At 40.6% G+C, this 22,335-nt stretch overlaps 1 protein-coding gene across 1 annotated transcript; it reads right to left on the bottom strand.

Moving 5' to 3' along the window:
- Positions 1 to 1,121: 1,121 nt before the first annotated feature.
- On the bottom strand, positions 1,122 to 21,731 carry LOC109425704 (uncharacterized). The gene is made up of 8 exons (XM_029878776.2): positions 21,633 to 21,731; positions 19,747 to 21,524; positions 18,595 to 19,500; positions 18,497 to 18,538; positions 7,228 to 8,233; positions 1,707 to 1,858; positions 1,475 to 1,645; positions 1,122 to 1,408 (listed from the first exon to the last, which is right to left on the bottom strand). Exons 2-8 carry the CDS (start codon positions 21,456 to 21,458, stop codon positions 1,222 to 1,224), a joined length of 4,176 nt encoding a protein of 1,391 aa, XP_029734636.2. The 5' UTR covers positions 21,459 to 21,524; positions 21,633 to 21,731; the 3' UTR covers positions 1,122 to 1,221.
- Between the last annotated feature and the right edge of the window lie 604 nt (positions 21,732 to 22,335).

The raw sequence follows: 22,335 nt of genomic DNA, 5'->3' as shown, positions 1-22,335 counted from the left end.
TCAATGGTGTCGGCAGAATCAATGACGACCCCCTCAGTCCCAAACCCAATTATCCTACACTACCCAAGTAACCACAATGCTGAAGCCGTTCGCACTGCACGTACGAAGTACATACAAACCTACCCGCACCGCCTAAACAAACCACCTAGGCCGAACACAAGCGAAAAGCGGCGCCACCACTGTTAAACCACGACTATGCCTGTAGGTATAATCGCAATTCAGCAATCGTAGATCCATTCCCCGCTCCTACTCAGCCCTGACGATCCATAGCAATGCTTGTCAATATATGCACCCCACACACGCAACCCCCACAACCCAACAGTATGGTCACTTGAGTATCCCTGGGATTTTGATTACATGATGGTCACGGGATCACAGCCATCAAAACGTTCCACACTTTGCCAGGGCTTGCGACCTGTAACCATGATGATTTCCGCTATGGGAAACCATGATGGCTAGCGGTGTTGAGTTCACTGTCCATAAACTTCGTAGACTTAATTTAGGCATCCTCAGACCCAGTGGGGCAGTCTCCGTTGGTGGCGTTGAGGTACACCTCAATCCTTTACACACGATTTCGACGTATTTTTGTTCGAGCTTAAATGTCTGTTCTCTGTCCTATAATGTCCATGATCAGGGATTTACAAATCCAAAAATTGAAACAAAAATGGGGTCTGGGTCATTTGGCATAAGGCCGTTTGGCATAAGGTCACTTGGCATAAAGACATTTGGCATAACGGTCATTTGGCATAATGGACACTTGGCATAATAAAGAAGGGTGCATTTCGATTATGCCAAATGTTCATTATGCCAAATGACCGTTATGCCAAATGACTTTATGCCAAATGTCTCGCTCCCACGTCGGCCGGATCCTTATAGGGCACTGCATGAAATTCTCTCCTTCTCTTTCACTCTTACAGAAGTTTTGTAAACAACAAGGCCAAGAAACGTCAAAATCCCATATAAAATCAAAACAATGCAGTGCCCTATTGGGAAGATGTGCAAATGCGTTGTTATGTCCAATCCAATATCGATCATTTAATTGCATATTGAACAATCGAGTGTTATATGAAGAAATTACCTTTTTCCGTACTATTCACAACACCGACTTACACTGGGCAACATTTTCGAAGACATGAAGGATAAATGATCTGACGAATTGACTGATATTGCGAGCCAAAATCAAACAAAAATGCTTTAAACAGTACAACAATATATTTTTTCCTAGCCAGGAACGCTGCAAACTTCGCTATCCCAATCGTTACTATTAAAATGTTGAGTTGCATACCTATGCATTATAATAGCACCAGCAACATGGACATTCAAAGAACGAACCACTCCATACTGTGGAATTTCCACGATAATATCCAAATGGGAGATAATGTGCGCAGGAAGTCCTTCCTTCTCATGTCTGCAAATAAAGGAGAAAAAACAATCAATCTTATTTTCTTCACATATCTCTGGCCGAATGACGCACCCCAGCACCAGAATCGAATTCTGCGGGAGACAAACTTCGTTTATCAAACGGCTACCGGTTGTCTGCTCTGCGCCAACGATTTGGTACCCTTTGGACTTCATCTCCCGCAAGTAGTCCACAATCTGGAAGGATTTCAGCTCCGCAACGTTCAACCACTTTTCCGCTGTCATGCTGTGATGATTGAAAAAACGATTAGTTTGAAATTGAAATTATTTTAAACTAACAAGTTCACCTCAGCGCTTGGAACTCTTTGTTCTCCAAATCTTTGAGCGAATTAACGATGAATTGCTTCACCCCGAAGACTTCACTGCTGCGAGCTAAACCACCTAAATTGGGAAGACGGTTGACCAAACTAGCAACAACTATCATACCAAATCGGAAATCCTGAAAGAGAGAGGTTGTATTTTATTTTTATTGTTTATTATCTAGGGGTAGTAAGTAAAAATTAAATTGGTATTTCGTGTAACACCTTGACTAGATATCTGGTGAGTGCTGGTTGCGATTAGGGTTGTGCTTCGAATTCAGTTTGACTTTCTGTTCCGCGCAATCGTAACTTGTTCAGTGGGTTATTTGATTGAAGCGCTGGACTAGCGATACGGAGTCGTGGGTTCGAATCCCACTAAAACAAGCAGGGATAGGGTGCGACTCAAAACTCTTTGCGTGCCGCACACTCTGCTACGAGACAGCACAACAAACTAGAAGGAGACGAGTACGCGCAATCGGTTGTGTGTTGCTCGCTTATTTTGCCGCGCGTTGGAGCTCTCACGCTCTGTCGTATGCACTCTCTCGGTGCTTGTCTCTTTGCTTAGCACTTGGCTTGATACTACGCACGATTGGAAAAATTTCGAATCAAACGACCCATCACTTGTCAACCCTTGACAAGCTTAACAACTTTGACGAAAACACAAACTCTTAAATTAATTTATTAATTGATTTTTTCTGTTTGGAGACAAGCGCAGTCCAAGCACCGTGCATTACTCCCTGCGCCGTAGAGCTAGTGCTGCGATTGTCTCTCGCACAATTACGAAAGCTCTCACTCATACGTCTCTTGTCTCTCGGCAAAACGGGAGACGAGCACTTGCGATTGTGTGAAGCACACGCTTTTTTCGCACCGCACGGTGCATGCCGCCAATCCCTGAAAACAAGTAGTATTTTTTTCACAAATGTATCTCAATTTGTCAATTAAACGAACTTTGCCTTTAAATGCATCAAGATTTTACGTCTATGTCAGAATTGCATAGGTAAAGTTTATTTTCTGATTAGGAAACGATAGGCATAGAACGTGCGTTATTACGAGTTGATCCGATATAAGCGCGGTTCAATCCACACCCGGTATAACATTCAATTTAACACACAAACATTGAAATTATTCTGTTGAAAATGCTTTTCATGTGCAAATCCTATCGGGAATTACTTATACAGTGGGGACCCGATTTTGTCAGCCCCCGATTTTGTCTACCCCCGATTTTGTCTACCCCCGATTTTGTCAGCTTTTTGACCCGATTTTGTCAGCCTTTTTTTGAAGTAAAAAATAAATTTGTATTTCATTCAGAATTTCCATTTTATAATCATTATTAATGCAGTTGATGTCTTTAGGCGTCATAGAAAAATTACGCAATGAACAAAAATCGTGTAACTTTTGAAAATGGCCAAATTTTTTTTGCAAACTAACACATTGTGACAATTTTAGCACCCAACCCTCGCCAATGTTTTAAACCAATATTGTTTTAAATTGCTAAAATATTCCAGTTCTCTCTCTTCTTGGCGTAACGTTCCAACTGGGACACAGCCTTGTTCTTAGCTTAGTATTTTATGAGAACTTTTACAATTTTTAAATGAGATCCCCCATAGCCAATGTTTATTTTGCATATGTAAATATATCGTGTGGTAGTCATGAAGATATTTTATACACAAGGTAGTTAAGGAAATGTCGATTATGAAATGGATTCTGAGCTAACCGGGAATCAAACTCGTCACCCTCAGCATGGTTTTGTTGATTGCACGTGCACTTACTAGAGATGGTCGGGTTTCAGATTTTACAGATCCGAACCCGACCCGTACCCGAACAATTTTCAATTTCAAAACCCGGACCCGACCCGTACCCGAGAATTTTTTGTTCCGTCAAACCCGGACCCGACCCGAACCCGAAAAATTTTCGTCGATCAAACCCGAACCCGACCCGAACCCGAAAAAAAATGCCAATAAACCCGACCGAAACCCGAGTTAAATAATAATCATTAAAAGTATCGGATACAACAAATAAAACATTTTTCTGAATATTGATTTATCTACATTGGTACCAAACCCGAATTGAACCCGACATTATTCAAACCCGACCCGACCCGTACCCGAGAATTTTGAGATTGTTTAAACCCGGACCCGACCCGTACCCGAGATTTTTTCAAGTTTCCAAGCCCGAACCCGACCCGTACTCGTCGGGTTCGGGTTCGGGTCGGGTTTCGGGTTTGAAAACCCGAAACCCGACCATCTCTAGCGCTTACCACATCGGCTATATGGGCTTAAAGACTATACGTTTTAATTTCCTCTGGAACAGAACAAACAATAAACGCTGCCTGTTGTTGTGATTACAAGTCAATCTATTTACTTCTTGCCGGCATCTCTGAGATTCCTCTAGGTTTACTTGTTTGGATTCATTCAGGTAGGCTAACATTTAAAAAGGGCGCAACAATCATTTCGAATTTTTGCTTCTCCCTTCCTTCTGAGCACATGGCCCATTTTTCATGTAATCTCTGACCAGTAACAGATAGAGCAGACTCCCTTCTATCTGATAACGGGAAAAAATTGTATAAATAAATTTAAATACGCCTAGACGGGGTGGAAGAAGTTGAGACATGCAATGGTTGTTCCGCCCTTTTTTACATGTGTTTCCTGTTTGGATAGCTTAAAAAAATTGCTGTGAGAATTGTATTCATTAGAAACCCTTAAGGAATTCGAGATGGGATTTCCCCAAAAATTCTTGCTGCGATTTCTTCAAGAACTTTTGCGTGGTTTCTTGTAAGATTTTTTGCTGGTATTTCTCCAAAAATTCCGTCAGAAATTTTTGAAGAAATTCTTCCGGGAGTTTTATAACGATTCATTAAAGTTTGTCTCTTTAAGATTTTCTCAGGCATTCCTTCTGTAATTTCCCCAGAAGCTTTCCTTGAGACTTGTTCTGGAACTCCTGCTAGGATTCCTCCAAAAGTTTTGCTAATATTTTGACAGCTTTCTTTTTCAAAAATTTTCTACATGAACTCCTACAGCGATGTATCCAGGGGTTTCTCTAAGAATTGTTCATGCATTCTTCTTATGATACCCCACGTTGACGAACTCCTGAGATTCCTTCAGAAATTCTTGGTGGTATTCCTGTAGGACTTTATTCAGTAATTTCTACAGGAACTCCTCTAGTGATGTATTAAGAGAATTCTGTAGATACTTCTGCAAAAATTCCTATACATATAACTGCGTACATGGATAAATCTACGGAAGGCACAAATTTCCCAAATGGAAGAGAACGTGCCCCTGGAGCCAACCTTCTGATGAATAAATCTAGCGATTTTCCTAGGGATTTTTTTTTAAGAATTCCTCTTAGGATTCCTTCAGGAATCCTTCTAAGAATTTCGTAAAATGTTCCTCTATTAATGCCTTCAGTAATTACTCATACAAGAATTCCTCTAGAGATTTCACTATGATTCCTCTGTTAGATTTCCCAATTGGGCATCCTCTATGGATTTCCCGGGGTCCCACTTCAGATTTTTCCAGGGTTACCTCTTGGTATTTCTTTACGAAAATCCCTTGGTATTGCTTCTGAAATTCCTTTAGAAAGTTTTGTTGGAAACTCTTCTGGAATTCATGCAAGAATTTAACAATTCATTTCTGCTATGGTTTCTCCTTAAACTGCTCCAGATATTTCCCCAGTATTTTTTCCAGGAATTCCTCCATGGATTTATCAAAGAGATTTCTTCAAAGATAGCAATAGGGAATCTTTCAATGATTTTTCAGAAAAAGCTAAAGAAATGCCTCTAGAGATTTCTATGGAGATTGCAGTAAGGATTCTTTCAGAAATTACTTAAGAGATTTATCCGGAGCTCCTGTAAAGGTTTTTGCAGAAACTACTTACGGGATCCCTTCGGGAATATCTTGAGGGTTACGTTCTGTATATCCTCGGGTAGTTTCTCTAAAAAAATCCCCGAACAGTTCTTCAAAGATTTCTCTAGAGATTCTTTAGAGATAAGGCTCTGGAAATTAAAGTGAAAAGGCAGCGGAAACGTAGCCAATTCGAACAGTATGAGTCTATACTTGTCAATCAGATGTTGGTTCATTTGCATTCGTTGACAGCTAAAGTTAGATGTTATGATTTAAACTGCGCTTACCAGTGTCAACTGTCTTCTGTAGACCACAATTGCTAAGCTAGGAGAAGGCTGTGTTCCAGTAGGGATGTTATGACAATAAGAAAAATAAATAAAAGATTCAATAGTTCTGCTGTAAAAAAGCACTAAATGTTAACTTTGCCAAATACCATTTTTTCCTGTGCCCTTAACATACTTTCGATTTTTTTACCACAAAAGGTTCGTTCAAATATTACGTAACGCAAAATTTGGCAATTTTAGACTTTATCCGCTATCTCTCCACCGCGTAACTATTTTTGAAAGAGAAATTTTAAAATTTTGTATGAAGCGTAACAAAGCGCTAAAAACCCCCCACCCCCATTTTCATTACGTAATATTTGAACGAACCCAAACCAGACCCTCCACACCTATCTCCGTCTCTGACGTGCTCAGAACAATTTTTCATGAATAAAAAATTATTTTAAAAAATGTCCCGATTTTGTCAGGTACCCGATTTTGTCAGCCCAAAATGCTACCAGGGGCTGACAAAATCGGGTCCTTACTGTATTTAACTTTGTCCTTTGGTAAACAAACTCCCAAACCCCAGCATTGTAAAATGGAACAGATCCCCAGCAAGTAGGGTGGGGCGGGGCAAGATGGGTCGCGGGGCAAGATGGGTCAGTGCCATTTTCGGGCGCATTACTCATGTCTTGATTATGTTCATAATTTTGTTAGATGACCAGCATGAATATACAAAAGTTTGGGGCATTGATTGAAAAATAATTCACTCTCATTGTAAATAAAAAATAAAATGGTTTTTAGCTATTTTTCTTATGCGATACATTCCATATAATCTCCATATAAACGGTCGCGGGGCAAGATGGGTCACCTTCAATTTTGAACGTATTTTTGGAGCATTCAAAAGTTATTTATTTTTTATTACAAGACTATCTCATAAATGACTTCAATCAAGCGGAATGAACGCTCAAAATTATAACATAAAATTATGATAATTTTTTAGTAAAAACATCGACTTTCAAGTCGCCTTAGGACCACTCAAATCGTAAAGTTTTGTATATTCCAAATAAATTTATAAAATGTTAGTCTTGTTTACTCAGTATAGATATGGAGCATATATGAATGCGGAACAAATATTATATTTTGACGTTTTTCGTTGAGAAAATGTGAATTATTTAAAAGGTGACCCATCTTGCCCCGCACTTTTTTCACGGCACAAAATCGATCACTTTTTAAAAATGCTTATTTAACATCATATTTTGTATTTAATGAACTTTTTATCGACTTTTAGCATAGCTTACTAGTGTATTAAAGAGTAGCGGACGAATACAAACCAATACGATTTGAATTTACAAAGTTATGGTGATCCATCCTTAGGTGACCCATCTTGCCCCGCCCCACCCTACTTACTTTCTTGAGCCGCCGATTCTGTGGGATATCCGCCAACAAGTCCTCAGTCGGCATCAAACACTTGAGCGGTACTATTTTCTTCTGAATGTGATCCGATCCGCCACAGTTTTGATTTAGTAACACGTTTTCCTTCTTCTCGCTTGCAGCCACCTCCTCAAACTCCACAGCCACTCCCAGATTGACGACATCCAGCTGCAATGCTTCGAAACACTCCTTCAGAAACTTGGTGTCGAACACATCTTCCGCGGCCATCCCAGACACCTTGGGGATGTTGTGGAACACATTTTCCAACGTCAGCAGATTGTCATAGTCGAACATGCTATTGAACCGGAAATCTTTTGTGCATTTCTCCAAGTTTTTCTCTGCATTTCCTGTCTTGCGATAGCTAATGACGGCACTATAGATATTACTAAAAGGACAATGTTCTGCCTTGTCGGGTTTATCATAGAATTTTTCCAACAGCTTGGCGATTATGATCTGCGCGTACAGGCGTGTGGAAAAGTTCTGCGCCATGGTCCATGGCAGCAAAAAGTAGATGTACTCCGCGTCGAGGTATTTGGTTTTGCAGCATCGTAACCACAGGATGATAAACACCGATTGCACGCCGGATACTTTAACTTTGTCGTTTTTCAGCGAGTTAATGATTGTGAGAGTGTCTATGGAAGAATCCGCGAGGATCAACTCGATGAGGTAGTTAATGTTCGGTTGGTTTGTCTCGTACAGGACAACTTCTAGCAAGGAGTATGGTTTCGTTCCGGTTAATTTAAATACCACACAGAGGGCTTGAATTATCCGTAGTTTTTGTCGATGGGTTTCCGAATCGGCGTAGTAGCGTTCTTTGGCTTTGGTTATCCTGAGGAATTCTTCTACCAGCATACGCTCCAGCTTTAGGAGGAACAGAGTGGCATCTGGATGACTGGGATTCGCCAAGCGGTAGAGAAACAGTACGCAAAGGACTCGTATTCGACCGTCAGCTTGTAGTTGGATTGGTAAATTGAAGAGGGAACTGGAAATAATAAAAAGTCTTTAGGGAACCACAGAGAATGATTGTCCTGTTTGTATCTATATCTAATTTATTTTAGTTCGTATCAATTCTGTAATTCTGTAATGCCAACGCATCCTCTGGCCCCGTTGCCTATCTGCGTTTTCCCTCCGCTGAGCGATACGTCTATCGGACGGAGTACGACGATGTTACAAACTCTGGACTTTGAAAAGTGAGTTTCTAATACCGTTGGTCTAGCCTAAAACCTACAGCTACGGCACAAAATGACCGATCCTTAGGGGGGCGCTGCCCGAGCAGGGAATGAGAACAAAACTGTAACAAATTGATAACTAATTTTGTTATTGAAATCAAAATGAAATTTAAACGAGTTTTCGTTTCGATTTTTTTTTAAATTGAATGTCAAATTGAGAAATCATTTTGTTATCATATCAAAAACTCAATGATAACAAGATTTGATTTCAAAAATTCAAAATAGGTTTAACATGTTCATGGGGTCTGTGTCATTTGGCATAAAGTCATTTGGCATAAGGCCGTTTGGCATAAGGTCACTTGGCATAAAGTCATTTGGCATAACGGTCATTTGGCATAATGGATACTTGGCATAATAAAGAAGGGTGCATTTCGGTTATGCCAAACGTCCATTATGCCAAATGACCGTTATGCCAAATGTATTTATGCCAAATGACCTTATGCCAAACGACCTTATGCCAAATGACTTTATGCCAAATGTCCCGCTCCCATGTTCATGGAACATGACATGTCCCCATGAAGCCCCTTCTTGGCAGCTTTGCTAACGGACACAGGTTTCAGTGAATTTACATTTTATTTTTTTTTTACAAAATAATAGTCGTTAGTTTGAAACATTTTTTTACAAACTTTTTCATAACAGTGGAAACAATATTTAAAAGATAAAGCTAACATTGAATTAGCATTCATGTGTCGTAGTTGAGTCATTATATCATATTTTTTACACTCTTCATGTGTTCGCGTTCGGTATTGAATATTGTCAAGTTTATATCTATCATGAAATCTAAAATCTAAATAATTTATTGTCCAATTTCATTGATTCATTGATTTCGAGAAAGCAGACAACTGTAGCCTTGAGTTCAACTGAAGCGGAATTCATTTCCCTGGCAGAAGGTTGTCAAGAGCTGAGCTGGACGAAACGACTGTTGGAAGGTATCGCTGAAGAAGACACAGGACCAATTATCGTATTTGAGGATAATCAAAGCTGCATAAAACTTGTGGAAGGTGACCGGATCGAACGCAGAAGCAAACATATTGATGTACGGTATTTCTTTGTACGAGATTTGCAGCAGAAAGAAGTTATCAAACTGGAGTATTGTCCAACCGAAACAATGCTAGCCGACATTCTCACAAAGCCACTTCAACGAATACGTTTGGAGACCTTGCGGAGGATGATCGGAATTGAACCAGATCCAATCGAGGAGAAGTGTTAGTAGTAGGCGCTTAGACCTGGATTTAATCATAGTACCGTGCGGTACCCATATTCTGAACGGTTAAGATAATCTCACAAAAAAGGCCTAAATAAATGGAAGTTCTTGTTCCACAATATCATCAAGTTGGGTTTGTTCACCGCAACAGCCCATCGTATCGAACAGCTCTGCGTTGAGCCATTGTAAGCCATTATCTCGGCCCAATGACCTGCTTGACATGGGTAAGGATGACATGCAAGATTGAATGTAATAGGCATTGACGTAGGTAATTTGTTTTGATCTCGAATATCTAATACAGTCATGACTCGCTGGTTGGGGGCTTAATAGTTGGGTGGCTTTTTAGTTGGGGCTCCGTTAGTTGAGCGGTCAGCCAACTAAAAAGTACCTGGATGTCATAATTCAATGTCAAACTGAAAATGACAACCAATCTGTAATTCCGAGGGGCGAGCTAATGAGTTTTTGGTTTCTTAAACTTTACTGATAATCGAGAAGAATTTCTATTTCATATTTCTTAAAAAAAAACAATATGTACAATTACTTCGAAACAAATGCAAAACATCGGCAATCTTTATTTTATCGATCATTGAAAGCGTTTTGTGTTGCATTTTGGTCCGGGTGGTTTCATAAACATCTATATTTTCACTTCACCGACTAAAAATGGGTGAAAATAATTATTTCTCGCATTAGCTATATATGTATCTTGCAAAATGTATTAGTTTTGCTCTAAATGTAAAACAAATTGAAACATTTTACTTTTTACTGCCAACCTAAACATGATTAAAAAAAAACAATGCGCACGCCCCTTGTGCTGCTGTCACTTCACCCAACTAGCGAATCGAATTCGTTGGTTGGGTGGAGGTTGTGGCTCAACGAGCGGGTTCCGACTGTAGTGAAAAACAGGTGAATTTATGAGGTGAATTTAATGTAATTTATTTGGCTATAGAAGTTAATTCAAATATTTCTTGTAGCATTAGGAAAGAAAATCTTATCTCTGTTTGCGAATTGATTATTATTAACCGTAGTGTGGCCAGCAAAAAAACACCCGTAGAAGGCCGGCAGGGTACCCGGGTACCCACGAAATGGAAATGATCATATCTCAGCGATTTTTCCACCGATTTTAAAAGTTTTTGCCTCATTCAACTCAGAAACTCATTATCTATCGAGATCGTATTTGGTTGGACCGGTCCGATCACCATAGGTACCGGAAAATCCGGATTTCCGGATCCGTGTTTTTATACAATACAATATACGGGATTTTCGGTAGGTTAGTAGCAATTTCGGTACCAAGCATTGAAAATTGCTTTGGCGTATTGTATCTGACCGGCCTGGAATCATAAAACGTGTTGACTTTGAAACTGTGATGTCGGAACACGCTTCCCGTGAGGCCATGGTTGACCATAAACACTTTAAGGTATCCTAGCCTTAACAATGTGGGTTTCAATATGGTATAAGGACATGCTCCTATATATGGATTTTCCGGATTTTCCGAAAACCACGGTGATTAGATCGGTCTAACCAAATATTTTCCCGATAGATTATGAGTTTCTGAATTGAATGAGCTAAAAATTTCCAAAATCGATGAAAAATTGACGAAGATATGATCATTTCAATTTCGTGGGTACCCGGGTACCCTGCCGGCCTTCCACGTAATAAAAAAATGCAGGAGCCCCTCCCCCTGCCCCTCCTCACTTTAAAATTTGGTCAACCCCAGTAATAGATGTATATTCACGAGTTCTAAGATCTAACAGAGTTCCAACATCCTAGTCTCAATAACCATTAAAATATCGAGATTTGAAATTGAAAAAGGTACCCGGGTACCCTGCGGCCACATAAGTGTTAAACTAAATCGGAGACTAAAATGTAAGTACATACTAGCTTTAAATAGAAACCTGAACTCGATATCAATAAACCTATCATTTATAGCTTTGAGCTGGACAGACTCCAAATTGCGAGTTTCTGCTACGAGAACTCCGAAAGAATCTCTTCGCAACAGATTCTCAAAGATTTTATCACGAGAAAGATGGACCTCCAGTCTAACGTGCGACAGGCTCGGTCACGGACCAGGGCGATCCAGCAGGAGAATGCTGACCCCACTCCACCGGGTGACGAAGATGGGATGTCGCAGCAGTCGTCGGAGGATTTATTCGTTCCTTCGATGATAGATAGTGACGAAGGTGAGTTACGGGGCTGTGTCGGTTGTGATCGGCCGAACAACTCGGAAAAGTACATGGTACAGTGTCAGAAGTGTTCTCTGTGGTACCACTTTTCGTGTGCTAACGTTAGCACGACAACGGTACATACGACGAAATTTGTATGTACCAAATGCGTTCCTGATGGTGATTCCATTGTACCATCAGCAGACACCGAGTATTATGAGTGGGATTTCGAGCTCGTCTAGTGCTCGCCGGACAAGAATTGATCGGGAATTGAAGCGCTTGGAAGAGGAGAAAAGGCTCATGTAAGATTTGAGTCGGCAGAGAATCGAAATGGAGCGAGCTCTGCAGGAACGGAAACTTCGAGAAAAGCTGGATCGCGAGAAACAATTCATCGCTCGCAAGCATGAGTTGTTGAGCCAACAGGATGGAGAAGAAGGGAGTGTGCGGAGCGTGCAGAGTAGCCAGAAAAGTGTGCAACGCACGGTAGACTGGATCAGGCAGACTGAAGCAGCCAAAAGCTCCGGTCAGGTTGGCGTAGAAAATACATTTACGTCGATCGCTACGATTTCGGACCTACCAGACGACGCACCGGCAGCCAATCCGCAGGTTGTACAACACTCTTCAACACCACTGAAGGCTACAACATCCAAAGTTTCTCAGGTCATCGGGGAAAACCGACCGTGTGCCGGATCAGAGGTGAAGTCGATCCCTCGCACACTGGGGAGCATCACGAATGGAGACGAATCAGAGGATTCTCTCGAAGGTGTAGTCGGGGCGGATGCGGATAATCGTGATGAGCAGTCGTCCGATTTGCCGTTAGTTGACCTGCAATCCTATACCGATCTATTAAAGGTCGAAGAAATAGCGCCAGCTGGCGCAATCCTGAAAATAAATCGTTTCAGGGCCCACTACTACAAACGCTGGAGTGCCGAAACCGGCGAGCTTCGAAGGTAGAATGCACAACAAATGGAAGCGGAACACCGAGTGATCCAGGAGCTTGTGGCGAAACATCGAGTGGACGTTGACATGAGAAGGAAAGGGAAGTCGAGCTGGTGCACCAGATCAAAAGCCTTCAGTTGCAACATTCCAACGAGCTGAAGCTAGTGCGGCAATCAGAGGATAATTTGCGTTGTCAACTCAGACAGTGGGTTTGTGAACGAGCGGGTATGAAGTCCCAAATTGAAGACCAGGAGAAACGGCTGATCGAAGAGCGGAAGCAGGCGCGCATTTCGGAGGAAGACTTGCGCGGCCAGCTAATCGAACGAACCAAGGAATGTGAAGCGCTTCGACTTCAAATGGCGGAACTGGAGAGCGAATTGCAGTGTCTGCGTGAGACAGAACTGCAACTTCAGTCCCAAATCGAAGCGGGACGTCAGCGAGAGTACGAAGCCATTTGTCTGCGGAATGTAGCAGAGAAGGAATATTGGGATCTACATGATGAGGTACAAGAGATTATAAATCGAGAGAAAGATCGCGCAACAAACGATCATTGTTCTTCTCCGTTACCTCCTCCTCCGTTGTCGTGGGTTGAGCCCTTGGATACGTCTCACAGAGGTGATTTCAATCATTGCGATGTAGATGGTTCCCCCTTTCTTCCTCCTCCACCACCTATAGCGGTCGACGTTGAATTACACTAGTTTACAGCATTTTTGAACTCGGTAAGCTGATGATCATTTTTGGTGTATAATCATGCCCTGAGTTCGAAAACGCGAAAGAAAAAAATTACAGTAGAGCGGAATTTTTTTCGACTTTTCATACAAGGTTGATGATTTCAAATCGATTTTTGTTCTATTTTTAAGCAAAGTCGCTCACTTCAAACATCTTATTCTCCGTAATCAATGCTCCGATTGAGCTAAAATTTTTACCGTAACTCGCCTACATACGGTATGTCAAATAAACGTCGAGAAAGAATTTTTAATTTGTTTTTTTCTTATTGAAAAAAATATATTTCTTCAAAATTTTTTGGGAATTTTACTAAAATTTAAGAAGATCGTCCCTAAAACTCGCCAATATCTTGAATTTCATCAATCTGACGCAAAACCTGTTTTCAGATGATCGAATGGTATTGTATTCAGCTTTTAATTTATGGAAAAATATTTAAAATTGGTTGAACAAAACGTAATATATTTGAATTTTAGTAAATTACATATTTTGAAAAGTTGCAAAACTCGATATTGAGCTAAAATTCAAAAACTGTTCTACATAAAAAAAAATTAAGGTTGGTTTCGAAATCAGCACTGAATTGTGCTTCAAAAATTTTGGTCTTTGACAGAAGTTCACGACTTTCGTTTTATTTTGTAAACTTGTGTTATCCAACAGTCAGTGGAATTCAATGGCGCACCATGGATCCTCTGGTTGGGAAACGAACAATCCACCTTCAGTTCCCTTCGCTTCGAATGTCTATACTTCTGCACCAACTATCCATCCGCACACGTATTCTCAGGCATTGCGATCGCCTTTTCCAGGTGATCAGCTTGGACCATCGTCGCAACAACTAGCGACAAGGCAGGTGGTGACTAAAGAGCTTCCCATTTTCTCTGGTGATCCGATCGATTGGCCGCTGTTCATTAGCAGCTACCGGCATTCCACGGACACTTGCGGGTATACCAATTCCGAGAATCTTCTTCGCCTACAACGAAGTCTAAAGGGAAGCTTCCTACTCCACCCTTCTACCGTGCCCCAGGTTGTGTCCACCCTTCAGCAACTGTATGGGCGCCCGGAACAGATCGTCAACAACATGATCGCCAAGGTTCGTTCAACACCTCCACCGAAACCAGACCGGTTGGAGACTCTTGTTAGCTTCGGTCTAGTAGTCCAGAACCTCTGCGGGCACTTGAAGGCGGTTGCTTTAGAAAGACATTTGGCAAACCCGATCCTTCTTCAAGAGCTGGTTGACAAACTACCGGCGACGGTGAAGTTCAGCTGGGCTCTCTATCAGAAAGCAGTGAAGAATGAACGAAGTCGGCAGAAGGAGCGCTCCTTCGTGAACGCACACGTCTCACCCAGTACGGAGGGTTAGCCTAATACTTATGACACACATGTGATACCAGAATCACTGTACAATTGCGCTTGAAATGAGTGCCATACTGAAAATTCTCTCAGTTGAAGTCAGTCTTGTCAGAATTTTCTTGACACTGCGTACCGTTGTACAGGAATCACACTCGTATCACATGTCTGTCCGGGGTATAACATTAGCCTAATGTGAGACTAACTGGCCAGCATGTTAGGCTAACTTTTTGTCTCACTTTTGGCTAATGTTAGTCTAAAATTAGACAGATATGACACACTTTTGTTAGACATGTTGCAAATTCGAAACATGTTTGTTAGTCTAACATTAGACTAACGTTAGACATGTTTTAGTATGGGCTGTTAGACGAATGTTAGGCATAGATTTTATGCTGCTTGTTTTCATTCCAGCTGTCATCCGAGCAAGAAGTGTGATTGTAGTAGTGAACTTTTGTCGATGTTCACTACTACAACCATACTCTTGCCTCGAATGAAAGCTGGACGAAACATATTTAGTAACAAACTTGGAGCCCGTTTTACTTTTAATTTTAATTTTAATTTTAATTTTAATTTTAATTTTAATTTTAATTTTAATTTTAATTTTAATTTTAATTTTAATTTTAATTTTAATTTTAATTTTAATTTTAATTTTAATTTTAATTTTAATTTTAATTTTAATTTTAATTTTAATTTTAATTTTAATTTTAATTTTAATTTTAATTTTAATTTTAATTTTAATTTTAAATTAAATTTAAATTTAAATTTAAATTTAAATTTAAATTTTAATTTTAGTTTTAATTATTAGATTTTATTTATGAATTTTCTGCAGAGTTCCTTGGGAGAGATAGGACTGAATCCACAAATTATTTTAAAAGTTTGTTCACAGATTCACACAAGCAGTTTTTATAGGTGAATTCGGATGACCCCCAATTGTAGAGGCGCTAAGTGAGATAAGGTGAAAATCGTTTGTTTACATCAAAAATTCAATTTTTCGTTTTCAAAATTAACTCATATTTTGCCTTGGTGGTTGCTATTTTCCATTGGTAGTGGCTTTTATTATCATCAATCTCGATGCCCACGGCGACAGACACCGGGTTGACCAGCTAACAAAAAATCCGGAAGATTGCCCGCCGGAGGCATAGCAAGAGCTCCTCAAATTAATCACGTAAGTTGTTCGTATGTACCTACCGGATCTAAGCGCATCTGAAAGAGAATTAGATTTTCTTTTCAAAAAGTGCTCGTTTGTTCCTCTACGATGCGGAATTCGATATGAAAAAGTGAAAAAAGTGCAGTTTGCCTATGCTGCGCAATGGCAAATTTTGGCGGAGCCCCTCTTTTCATAGGTTTCTCATTCCTGCCACCAGATGCGGAGGGATCGTTAGCTTCCGTTGGAGTTGCCTATACAAATTACTTCGTTCTTTCCTCCAGTAATTCTATCGGATATTTCTGCAGAGATCTTTACAAAAATTGATTCACAAGTTTCTACGGGAATTTACCCCTAATGACTCCACCGACACGACGCGACCAAACGACAAGTTTACCGTAATCAATTCCGGCGATGATTCTGGTCCCGGCGACAGTAAGACGAGAACAAACCGGACGCGCAACTCTTCTTATTTTCTCGACCGACGGACCCGATTTTTATTTACAACTGATGCTTTGTTGCTTTTTTGACTGCCTTTTCGGCAACTGTCGACGATGCGCGAAAAAATCGAACACTCAGCATAATTTCGGGGTTATGATTTATGCTTTCCGAAATTTTTCGATGAGCAACATACCTAACAAATGCCTAACAGTGTCGAACGCCTAACTTCCTCCGTGCTGGGCAGCGAACCAGCCGAAAGGCAGCCGACGAGAAGAAGCAGAGAAAGCTGCAACGAGCAGTGGAAAGCAGATTGAGAGGGAGATCAACAAGAGCAGTGGTAAACTGTGTCCAGTATGCAACGCTGAGAACCACCAAATCGAGAACTGCTCGTCCTTCAAGCGACTGGATTTGGATGGCAGATGGAAGGCAGTGAAAGTGCATAAACTTTGTGCTCGTTGCCTAACATCTCATGCTCGTTGGCCATGCAGAGATGAACTCTGTGGAATCAACGACTGCCCTAAGCGACATCACCGGCTGCTTCATTTTGAGCCGCCATCGGAGACGAAGGCTACGAATGCTGTTGTAACAGTTCATCGTCAACTATCCTCCTCGACGCTCTTCCGTATTCTTCTGGTTACCTTGTTTGGGAAATCTGGTCGGGTCAACACGTTCGCGTTCCTCGACGATGGATCATCGGTCACTCTCATTGAACGATAACAGACGCTCTTGGGGTCAATGGAGAGATGGAAACGTTGCACATCGAATGGACCGGGGGCATCAACAAGACGATTACGGGTGCGGAAGTAGTTGAGATGGAAATATGCGAAGCCGGCGGAAGCAAGCGATACAAATTATCCGTAGATAATCTTGGCCTACCAACACAGACGATGGACTATTCAGAGCTGGCAGCAAGGTACGCGCACCTCAATAAACTACCGGTGAAGAGCTTGTCTAGCTAAATGTATAAAATAAATTAAACCTCATAAAAACTTGCAGTCCATGATCTAGACATATTTTTGTTAGTGGACGACGTGTTCCTAATTATGGATACCAAGCCGTGGTCCTAATTCTGAACACACATTGTTACTATCTACGTACAAACACATTCACTACGTTCACAGTTGAGTCAAAAACGATATGTTTTATGACGATTGGATTATATAGGTGCTCAATAAAATTAACACATCAACTCTCGATTCAATATATTGCTTCATAAGAGAAAAATTTATTTTGGATTGGCCGACTGTTCAGAATATGGTGCTCGCACGGTAACCCTATATTATACATTGAAAAATAATACTGTCATTCTATGTTCAACTCTCGAACCAACCGGTAATTTTTTCTACAGCGGACGGCGGTAACTAAGAAAAACCTTCCGGAGATTCCTCCAGGAATTCCTCCGGAGATTCTTCCAGGAATTCCTCCGGAGGTTTCTTCGGAGATTCCTCCAGAAATTCCTCCGGAGATTTCTCCCGGAATTATTTCAGAAATTCCTCCAGGAATTCCTCCGGAGATTCTTCCAGGAATTCCTCCGGAGAAATTCCTTGAGGAATCATAATAAAAATAATAAAAAAAACATTAGGATATATTGTTTCATATTGGAAAATGTCTCTATAATGTCTCATAAAACACAATACATTATATTGTTTTTCGCGAATAAATGTATGGAGAATTTCTCAAAATTAACCCACATAGCACAACACGCAACTGGATAATTTTGTAAAGAACCTAAGATTTTTTCAAAGCTATGCACTAAACTGCCGTGAATCGTATATCTTTCCCATTTGCATAGGAAATCCAGCAAAAATGGGACTGATATGCGATTCACGGCAGTAAAGTTCAAAGCAATCCGTTGAAATTTCGAGACGATAGAAATAATTTTCAACTCATGGTGTTGTTTTTCTCCAATGTTTTACATAGGAAACGAATTTTTAATCTTCAAATGCCGTTTTCTAAATAGGTGCCTCCTCCTTACAGTTGGGGCCGATATGAAAATGTAACAAAAATAAAAAAAAATCGAGAATTCTTTAAAAATTTGAAAATATCTAAGAACAACACTTACGTGGCAAAGAAATTGCTGGCCTTACAAGCTTCATCCACAATCCTAAAAGATAAGAATACATTAAACTCCAAACATGTCGAAAATGCAAAACCACTCACCTCTGCTCTCGCTCGTGTGCTTTTCCAAAGAGAAGCCCGATCATCAGGCAACTTCCAAATAAATTCCAATCAAGCAATGTTTCAATTGGCAACAAAAGCACCTTCTCGAATATCACATTTGCCGGGATACGCCACTCAGCAAACAATGGTAGCGGAAACTCGCACCAATTGGAAACCACTGTGTTCATCCAGCGGTTGGTCCCCCTTGCCTGTGATTCGGCAACAGCAACGCATGGTGCAAATAAGATGTCAACGAAGCTGTTCATCATTTCCGGATATTCCTTCACGCATTTATTCCCGTGGGAGATCACCGACTGAAGACGGTCAAATTCTGAGTCCTCGTTCAGATTTATCATTTTATTTTCAAACATGAACGAAACCATTTCCTTTGTATTGAACAGCACATGTGCGTCTCCAATTGCCATCAGCTTGGCAAAGTCTTCCACAATTCGGTTTTTAACCGACACGTCCCCGGAATGGCATCGTAGCCTAAACAGGAAAATGCCGCTCACTGTGCTGGCGGCCGACTCGTACAAGCTATGACGGCTTCTGTGCATTTCACTAGTTTTAATCAGCTCATCCAACGAAAAGGTAGCGAAAAATAGATCCACCATGTCCACTCGTTCCAGCAGTACGAACAGATGCACCAGCTGAACCGTAACGGCAATGTCGGGTGATGTATACTTCAGTTCATCTAGTCTTTGGCGAAGAATCTCGGCCAGGCGTTGGTTTATGTCCTCGATCAAGGGTAGTAGATGGACGTTCTGGGCGACTTCCTTCAAAATCGCCAGCGATTTGAGGGTGATTTTAATGTCCGTGTCCTGGGTAAAATCCTCCAGCAGTGATTCAAGGTTGTATTTTAATTCGGCTTCGCTAAATGATAGGTTTCCTTCATAATGAAGAATTCTGAAACAGGGAAAAATAACAAGTTTTACTATATAAGCTGTTGTATGTACATACATAAGTCAGCTTCAATGGCAAGTAAAGTAGTTTCCTTGACCAGACAAAAAGTGTAAACTAACCGGTTATCGATTTCAATAAAAATTACAATTACAAGTAAAACAAACAGTTTTAAATAATAGCAGATGTTTGCCAATCAACTAGACATGTTAACATCATTTGCAGGTCAAACATTCAACAAACTGTACCTACCTAATGGCCAGCAGTAAATCCTGCTTAACAATCCGCTTCAACCGAAGCTCTGTTGACGTCCGTTCGTTCTGCAGGTACGGGACCAGCACATACCTAATCAAGGTATTATCTTCTGTGGAGGAAACCCAGCTCAAGAGGTCTTCAAAACAATCATCATCAATGAGCGACTGGACTTGATTCCATTCTTCGAATTGAGTAAATTTATGCTGGATTACTCTTTCAAGTGATGGTAGCAGGTATGTCATAGCACTACTCAATGGAATCGTTCTGCTGATTGACAATTTGAGTACTATGTGCGAAAGTTGTAAAGATGCCAGAAATCGTAAGTTCACATTCTTGACCTCGAGGCACTGATCTAACAATAGTCGGAGCTCACAGTTCGATACTAGATCGTGGAATGCGGCATCTGCATCCAGTAGATGGTCCAGAACTTCCAGAATACACAATAAAAGAACCGGTTTCCACTTGCCGCTGATCAGAGTATTTAATGATTTTTCATCAATAGTGTCCCTGTAATAGCGCACTAGCAGCCTTTTTGTCTTTTCGAATTCCTGAAATCGTCCAACCATCGTTTTGTTCAATGCCTGTAGCATCAAAATGTCCAACTCTGATCGACGAACGATGAGTAATCTATTCGACTCCAGCATGTAATCAATTCCCCAAGAGCAAACAGCCAAGTTCTCGTGTTTTAAAATTAATGTCAAAATCAAGCTCTTCCAGTCTTCACCTATTTGGCTGAGTTTCTCAATTAACGGTAAGGACGGCATTACTAGGTGTGTCTGCAATTCATTTAAAGCTTCAACAATCGTTACAAAGCAATGCCATTCTTCAGTTAGTTTCTTTGCGTCTGATTGGTTCCATTTGAATAAATCAATCGTAACAGGATTTTTGATAAACCTGCTTGAGGCTACAACACTCTTGATGATTGACAGAGCTTGCTTCCTGCTTAACTGATCTTCCGACTCGCAACTTGCTCTTATTAGTTCCCATGTTTTCGTTGATTTTACAATGCGTTGTATCGAATCTTCATCTTTCTTTTGAACTACTGTTTCAACAAGATGACAAAGCATGAAAATACGATGCTCTTGAGCAATATACCAGTCATCTTCAATAACCTCATGCCATAAATTGACCACCTCCGGATTAAAATTCAGCAAAAGCTGCAGGCATTCGAGAGACTTCATGCGAATGTAATGCGAATTGGAATGAAGGTTTTTAACCAGTACACATGCTCTCAACTGTCGAAATCCATCCTGTAATTGTGTTCGTTCCTGCGCTACTAGCAGCAATGTCCTCAGAATCTCGTAAAATACCGGCAGCTCAAAGAATATGCTTTGCATCTTGTCAACGAAACTCTCAAATTTTGCAGCGCTTTTATCTTCCAGCATTGCCGCCAGCGCCAAGATGTTCAACAGAAGCTTCAAGCATTCGTGATCCTTTTGCAAGATTAGATGATTTTGTTCGACGAGTTCAAATACCTTATCCATTGAAATGACCCGATCCGTCGTATCAAGTCCCGTTCCACCGCTTTCCTTCTGTCGGAATTTTAACACCAATAGGGATAGCGTTGCTTCTAGGGCCGGTTTTTCCAGTCGACTAACGTTGGCTTCAAACTGGGGATCTTTTCGTGCAAACAGCAGCAACTGCTGGCACTGGCTAACATCTCTGGACGTCAATCCACTAACGAAATTTTTCCGATGCAATGCACACATTTTTGGTATGCAAGTATGCAATAATGTTCACAGCTGCCAAGAAAAGCAGTAAGGCGTTTCCTTTACCTAAAATGAAGTTTCACAACCAACAGAGGATTATTTTAATGATTATGTTAATAAATATGATAAGCCTGTCGAGCAGACAAATCCAAATAAAAAATAATGTGCTTTTACCAATAATGTCCAACAACGTGCCACGAGCAAACTGAACAAAATAAACCAGATAAACGCACGCTGCACAGCAGTTTGCGAAACAGTCAAACAGTTCCTGAGACAAACATCAAACAAAAGATTGTTTATAAACAGTAGTGCTTCCTGCAGGGTTGTAACATAAAAAATCAGTTTTGGCGAAAAGGGCAAAAATTCTCGCATTACATTTGGAAAGGGCCTATCCCCAGAACGTAAACATTAAGAAAAATCGATGCAAACATTTTCCATCACATCTAGATTGAATTTAAATAAGGGCGAAAGTAATATGATCGATTTCTCTTCGTCGACCCTCTCTTCTTCAAATTAAACTGACAAGATGCAAGATTGATTAAACTTTTTAGCCATAAAACGCTAGGTTGGGATGCGATCTTGCGTCCAAACGTAAAAAAGTTTAATCAAACTTGCATCTTGTCAGTTTAATTTTAAGAAGAGAGAGTCGATGAAGAGAAATCGATCATGTTACTTTCGCCCTTATTTAAACTCAATCTAGACATTTTCTATTCGTATTTCTCAGTTTGAGGATTTTTCAACATGCTTTCCGCTCTGATGACACAAGATTAGATGTATCTATGCATCAATAATCAAAATTGCATTAAAATTTATCAAAAAGTATGAAAAATGCATGTTAAGCTAATTTGAAATGTTTCACCCGGTGTCGGCCTTATTG

Source organism: Aedes albopictus, chromosome 2, assembly GCF_035046485.1.
Source record: "Aedes albopictus strain Foshan chromosome 2, AalbF5, whole genome shotgun sequence".
NCBI classification, from domain to species: Eukaryota; Metazoa; Arthropoda; class Insecta; order Diptera; family Culicidae; genus Aedes; species Aedes albopictus.
Note: the sequence above shows the minus strand (reverse complement) of the source record. Positions and strands in the feature narration are given on the sequence as shown.

Bases quoted from the DNA above. Each gene is read 5' to 3' on its own strand.
- LOC109425704 (XM_029878776.2), bottom strand. From the start codon at position 21,458: ATGTGTGCATTGCATCGGAAAAATTTCGTTAGTGGATTGACGTCCAGA. The intron at 18,539-18,594 runs GTGAGTGGTTTT...CTTATCTTTTAG, and splicing joins GCACACGAGCGAGAGCAGAG to GATTGTGGATGAAGCTTGTA. The intron at 8,234-18,496 runs GTAAGTGTTGTT...TATTATTTCCAG, and splicing joins GCCAGCAATTTCTTTGCCAC to TTCCCTCTTCAATTTACCAA.